General features: G+C 36.6%; 1 protein-coding gene across 1 annotated transcript; it reads left to right on the top strand.

The window, feature by feature from the left end:
- The first annotated feature begins 320 nt into the window (after nucleotides 1–320).
- LOC149829965 (uncharacterized) lies at nucleotides 321–971 on the top strand. Its single transcript, XM_090015348.1, has one exon. It carries the CDS (start codon nucleotides 321–323, stop codon nucleotides 969–971), a length of 651 nt encoding a protein of 216 aa, XP_089871474.1.
- Nucleotides 972–7,015: the final 6,044 nt, after the last annotated feature.

Here is a 7,015-nt window from a genome sequence, read left to right as displayed (position 1 = left end):
GCAGCGAGGGGAGCCTCCTTAGTCAGTTTGTAGTCAACCCGAAGGGTAAGGAACTCATGTCTTTTGGCCTACACCTCACAGATTCCCATCAAGAGCAGGCCAACTCTGTTATATCTCTTTGAAGTGGGAAGGCATACCACCCCACACAGGAGTCGACTTATGAGCCCACTTCCATACCTACTGACCAGTCGACCCCTTCCACCAGTTCTGAGGAAATTAGGCAGGGTCCACGGCTCGTGACCACTCCATCATATATACCTAGAGCCCCTTTTCCTTATGCTCTCACCAACCCCCACGATCTTAGCAAACAGGGGACACGCATGCATGAGATGCTTGACCTGTTCAAGCAAGTTCATATAAATATCCCCCTGCTCGATGCCATCCAGCAAGTGTCTGTCTATGCAAAATTCCTCAAAGAACTTTGTATGCAGAAGAGAAAAGCGAGGTCGTTGCCCAAGACGATCCTCTTGACTGTAGAGGTGAGCTCCGTGTTTCGGCACCAAGCGCCACCGAAGCTCAAGGACTCTGGGGCACCGATTATCTCTTGTGTTATTGGGAACATGACTATCGAGCCGACTCTGCTCGATCTTGGGGCAAGTGTGAATACTTTGCCAGGTTCCCTATATGACACTTTTGAGATCGGGGATTTAAAGCCCATGACCACTGTGTTGCAGTTGGCTGATAGATCAACCAAGCGTCCGCGAAGAATCTTGGAAGATATATTAGTCAAGGTTGAGGACTTCTACTTCCTTGTTGATTTTCTTATTCTGGACATGAAAGGCACTAGTGTCACTCACCAGATCCCCATTATTTTGGGCAGACCATTCTTGACCACTGCCCATGCTCGTATAGATTGTTTTGCTAGGGAGATGGAGATTTCGTTTGGCAACAAGCGCGTGTGGTTGCATATCTTTGATATTGCGAATAGAGTGACAGACATGACGATTGCTTCCAGGTGGCAGATGTCATAGGGAAGCAGTCCGGTCCGCAGTTAGATGTGCGTCCTGCTAGTCGTTCGAGTTATGACTCTCCTTTTGAGCATAGTCTCTACGAGGAGACTAACCTCCTGCCACCTAGTGTCAAGAGTCATGGTATCACCTATAGGGGTAGAGTTGGCAAAAACAAGTGCGCAATGTCACAGATGACACTCTTTTTCTCAGAGAGCCCGATTGAGCATGACTTCATATCCATTGATCTCATGAATGATGAAGGGTTTTTCCAGGGATTCGTCTGGCTGGGGAGTTAAACTTAGCGCTTTATGGGAGGCAGCCCATATGTATGATGTACCATTAGTAGCTTTAGTAGTTTTTCTTCATGAGCGTCAAGCCTAGATCATGTATGTATTGCATTCTTTTGCATATTTTTATGAGTTGTGAACTATGAGACCCATTCACATGTCGTATCAGGTACGATTCTATAGAGTGGATTAGGTAACTTTTATTCCTTTTTCTCTCATTTATTTTTATTCTCATATGCATTCATTTAGTTTCATACAAGCATGGGGGAGTGCCACTGAGGACAGTGTCATTCAAGCATGGGGGAGGGTGTAGTTTTTACACCCAAACTTTTTATGCCTTTGTACTTGCATGTTCGATGTCAACTCATAAAAATTGGGCTTTTAAGGAACAAGTTTGAACTTATATGACTGCTTTGCAACATCTAATGTTTTTAGAGAATTTTTAAGACCCACAAAAAACTTTTCTTGGCACGAATCTAGAAAACTGTGGTTGTTTATGTGGATTTCAAAGAAATGATTATAGATGCATGTTAGAGTCTATTTTGAATAACAAGTATGAATATGCACAGTTTTATTTTTGAAAACTAAGCAAATGAACAATATTGCATTTATGAGCTCAAAAAGTGAAAAAGTGTATATGTCTAGTTGTTTGATATCTTCATACTCCCTAGTAGCTGGGATTAGACATAAGTTGAAGTGTTTGAGTTCCATGTTGAAAAGGATAACAAAGGAAGTCAATTCTTTGTCTACGTTGATATCTGTGGCGTATTTTGTTCGAGCAAGTAGAGCCTGAGGGGTGTTTACACATGGTGCCCTAAAGCCATCTGGTTTGGGAGCCACCTGCCTGAAAGCCTGTTACATGGACTTTATAGAGAGCCTAATAGATATTGACATTGCACATCACAGAGAAGTAGACTATACGTAAACTATAAAAAATTGAAGGTCTAGTGACTCGAGCAATTAAGTCTAAGCGATACTTTGTATCTGGTGCCCTAAGGTCGTTTAATCTGGGAGTCACTGACCTAAAGCTCGTTACACGGGTCACAAAAACTGGAAATTTGATATAATGCTCAATAAAAGAAAGAAAGAAAAAATGTATGAAAAATTGAAAATCAAGAAAAAGAAAAAGAAAAGAGCGTAAAAGAAAAAAAAAGTTCACTGCTTAGAAGCAAATATTGAGAAAACCTGTGCAGAACACATATGAGTGAGGATAAGTAAATAATAACATGTATGTATTTGAATTTCTGAGAATGAAACATAAATGATTATGCTATTTAGAAAAGTGAAAGAAAATATTTTATTCTATGGTAGCAGGTAAAATACTCTAATCATGTTTTGATAATGTAATGGCATGAAATATTTGTGAAAACAAACTCCTTGACTGCCTAATGATTTTTAAAGTTGAATTTTATGCATACATGATAGAGATGTTTGTGGGTAGCATCACTGCAAACCCTCACGAGACCTTACTCGTCCACCGGGGTAACCCAGGGGTTGAAAGGGCTTGTTGCATACGCTAAATGCAACCATCATTCCTACGAAAGTGAGTTAGTTTTGAGTGATTTAATATTTTTATATTTTTGCGTCAGTTTGCTCGAGGACTAGCAAACGATACATAGGGGTATTTGATCATGCATAATTCTACACATAAATTCATATATTTTTCATGCATGATCATGTGCAATAATTGCTTAAAAATGCATGTTTGCAAATGTTTTCAAAGATTTTTATCAAATTTGAAATTAAGCAACTCAAGCCCTTTCTGAGCCTTTTTGAGTAATTAATTAAGTTTTTGAAAAATACTTTCAAAAAAATATAGTTGTTTGAAATATTTGAAAAGTATACAAACTCTTTTTGAAAAAGTTTTCCAAAACCTAATTATTATTATAAAAAGGAAAGTTTGAGAAAGAAAAAGGGGTCTCCCACTTTGAAGCTCACGTGTCTCTCTCTCTCTCTCTCTCTCTCTCTCTCTCTCTCTCTCTCTATATATATATATATATATATATATATATATATATATATATATATACCAGCCAGCCGGTTCCTTTTTCTTTTCTCTCCTACTTCTTCTTCTCCTTTTCCCTTTCTTATCGCCGACCGTTTCGTCTTCCAGCACAACAGGGCAGCGTGTCGATTTTACCGTGGAGAGACCACTATTTTTGCAACCAATCCATTGGAAGCACTCAGTGAGTGATCTTCTTCTTCTTCCCTTTTTCTTTTTACGTGTTTAAGCATATTCTCTTGTTTTGTTTTGGAAAAGAATAAAAAATATATATTGAGTCTTCGTTAGATTTGTTTTTCCTTAGGGTTAACGTGTTTTCTTGATAAGTATGTTTGTCACGTTGGCTACAGTCTGCAGTCTGTTTTGTTCTTGTTTTCATTTCTTTTGTGTTTAGGTTAGTTAGTTTTAACGATAGTAGCGTGCGTTTTATTGATTTGCATTTTGTTAATCGTCTGCCTGCCTTTTTTTTGTTCTTTCTTGGTTACTGTAGATTCAAAACCCCATGTTAGTCTATTAGTCAATATGCAATTCTTCTATTAAATACAGTCATCCATTATTGGTGGGTTAGTATTTTGCATCAATGTGAGTGTTGGCCTGTGCATTAATGTTTTTTATTGGTTTAACGTTTTTCATTCATGTTGGTTCAGCAATAATTTTTTTAGGTTAGGTGTCTTGTTTTATTTACCTTGTGTTGACGTTAGCAATGAAACAACAAAAGATGTTGTAGTTGCCAGCAATACAATGTCTTTTGTTGTTTAATATCATAGCAAATTTTTAGTTAGGTTAGCATTAGCTGTGTATTCAGGTTAAGTGAGTAAGTTTTCTTGTTTTTTTTTTGTCTAATACTATTAATGTCAGTTTCTTTTCTATTAGTTAGGTAATGTCAATATAGCTTAGTCGATTTAGCCCATTGACTATTGAGTTTTAATTTATATTATTAGTGGTCTTCACTTAGTGTTTTGTGTATGTCTTTCTCTTTTTATCAGTCATGTATCTTCATTATAATGATATCTTAGTTATTTAATAATATTCCATTAGTCATTAGCTAATAGTTTTCATTGATTGTTTGCATTAGCCGTTCTTCATTTTAAGTGTTTATTAGGTTAGTGCAGTTCATGGGTTGCTTGTTTGTTAATGAGTCTTTTAGTATTATTTGATTTTTCTTTATTGATTAAGTATGCAAAGTTGTTTAGCATATAGTTCATGTTAATTTAGTTTAGTTTGGTATTAGCTTTTAGTTAATTCGTTATATTCTTTTAGTTTTACTTTTCTTGGTTTTAGTTAGTTATATAATTAATTATGCTATTTTGTTTTTCTTGTGGTGTATTTCATAGTTAGTTCGTGCTTTTATTTCTGTTGTGATTTTTCTCTATCCTTGTCGTTAATTTTCTTGTAGATTTCTCGTTTCTGTTGCGTGTTTTGTATTTTTGTTTTGTAGGAAAGTGTTTGAACGTGCAAGAGAAATGATCTTGAGCTTCTAAAGAGCCCTCTGAGGTCCCTAAAAGGTCCCCTCAGACCCTCAGAAAGGCCCCTCAGGGAGCCTAAAAGCAAAAGTTCAAGAAAACATACATTACCTCAAGAAGGGACAAAAGGACTCGAAGCACTGAAGCCTTTTCTTTTCTTTTTAGACTAGGATTTTATTTTATTTATTCAATTCATTGGGTTGTAATAAGGCCTTTCTATTCTTTTATTCGTTAAGCCCTTTGCGTAAGGCATTACTTTTTAGTGATTTATTTATTCAATTAATTTGGTTTTTTTTATTTTGGCAATAAAGAGTAGCACAGTTGTGTGCTTGAATACTAGTATATCTCGTTCCCTGAGATCGACCCGAACTCCACCACTCGTGCGAGCCGGTTTTTATTATTTGGTGTCTAGCTTTCACACTAGTTTTTATCAAAAATATTGCTTTTAAAAATACTTTCATAAAACTTACACCACCGTGATCAATTTCATAAACCGTTGCTCCACCCTGGAGATATGATCTATCCACAGCATTCAAGTGGTTGCCTTCAAAATCTAGAAGTTTCTCAATCAAGCATCCAATTAACTTATGAGCAAATAAACTCACCTCATCACGTATGCTCTGAATGATGAGGTACTCATTATCAGTACTGTTCTGCAGTACAGATGGATGAAATTTCTTTTCAAAAGATTGTGCCAACTCAGAAAGAGTTGGAAAAACATATCCGGTTCTTTAGTTGAACAAGACTCCTCCATTTGCAAGGAGTGACGCTTCTCTCTTAAAATTTGTGAATGCTCTTCAGATAAATATCTGCCACCACATCCAGGGGATACAGGTATATTAGAAGGCAGATCTATTATCGTCATCCCCTCGAAAATATCTTCCTGCTTTTCCTTGTAAGGATATTCATCAACAAAAGATCCATTATGAATCAACATGTCTGCCTTTTCATAGTTGGAACAATAATTTTCTTTGTTGTCATCATCATCATGATTACTGCTATCACCATCTCTTTCTGATTCATCCTTATATGCACACCAAAAGTCTTGATCAATGTTTGGTTGTTCAGATAAGTTCCACACAATCTGTCTCATGGAACTGCCCATCTCAAGCATACACTCGAGCTCACCTTCAATTTTTTCTCTAGTGGTTATCTGGTCTGAGTAATTATTAAAATGGAAACAGCCCTTAGAAGTGAATCTGGAATCTTCATTTCATCACACTGAAAAAGGCACTCAATCAAGAAGGTCTTAATTTTAGATCTGAGAACATGTCCTCCAAATTCAGCATCAGGGTCCAACGGCAACGATCACTCCTTCAGTACATCAAGTGGAACATTTGGGATAGACCAAATAGCTTTTAGGATTTCACTCTGCAATGCTTCAACTTCAGGAGGGACCACAGAAAACTCTAGGAGTGGACTACCGAAACACCTGTTTATCAGTTTTGCAGACAAGCTTGTGATTCTTAGAGTTTTAGTCAAATTTTCTGGCATCCTGTCTCCATTAACCTCTGAAATAAGCTTTCCAAATTTTCTTCGAAGCATCCCAATCAAATGTTTTTTGTTCCTATTGGTACAAGGTTGTGTATTAAGAGAACAAGGGCAGTACTTGAGCTTTCTTCTCATTGCATCAAGAGCATGAACAGGGAATTCTTCCGGTCTCTTCAGTATCATCTTAACAGCAGTAGGACTAGATGGAGAGAACTTGTTCGCAATTGGGAGGCTATTTTCTCTAAAACTATTTGGATCTCTGAACAGTTCTATTATCTGGGTGTGCAGCTCTAACACAGTTGGGAATGAGGCAGTTTAAAAAATTACAGGAAGATATTTTATGATGATCTTCAAACGAGGATGAGTTTTTTCAAATTTTACTGACTTCCTTGTAACACAATCAGCAAGGAAACAAAGGGCACTAGTGTTCAAATCATCAAGCATAGAGAGTAACACCCTATGAACTATAGAACCTTTCTTAATTTGAGACTCTGCTACATGTAAACTGGGGAGCAGAATTTCGTTGTCAAAAGTGCTTTGATCTTTCTTAAATGCTTCGAAACTTTTTGCTAAATATGCCTTGGCTACTTCCACGAAGACCTAAATGATCTGATCATAGAAAACATTATTAAAAACCAAAAAACAGATTAAACATGAAATACATAAAAAAAGTAATTATTATAATGTATGTATTGATTATATAAACAATAATATTTGGTGTTTTCACTTTTCAACAAGAAAAATAATCTACAAAACCAACCAAAGAAACAGAAAATTGTGGATACCTGTGCAACACTGTTAAAAAACAACTTTGTATTGTTT

This window comes from Nuphar pumila, chromosome 8, assembly GCF_984573655.1.
Source record: "Nuphar pumila chromosome 8, dmNupPumi1.hap1.1, whole genome shotgun sequence".
In the NCBI taxonomy this organism is placed as follows: Eukaryota; Viridiplantae; Streptophyta; class Magnoliopsida; order Nymphaeales; family Nymphaeaceae; genus Nuphar; species Nuphar pumila.
Note: the sequence above shows the minus strand (reverse complement) of the source record. Positions and strands in the feature narration are given on the sequence as shown.

Excerpts from the sequence above, each read along its gene's own strand:
- LOC149829965 (XM_090015348.1), top strand. The coding sequence starts at position 321 with ATGCATGAGATGCTTGACCTGTTCAAGCAAGTTCATATAAATATCCCC.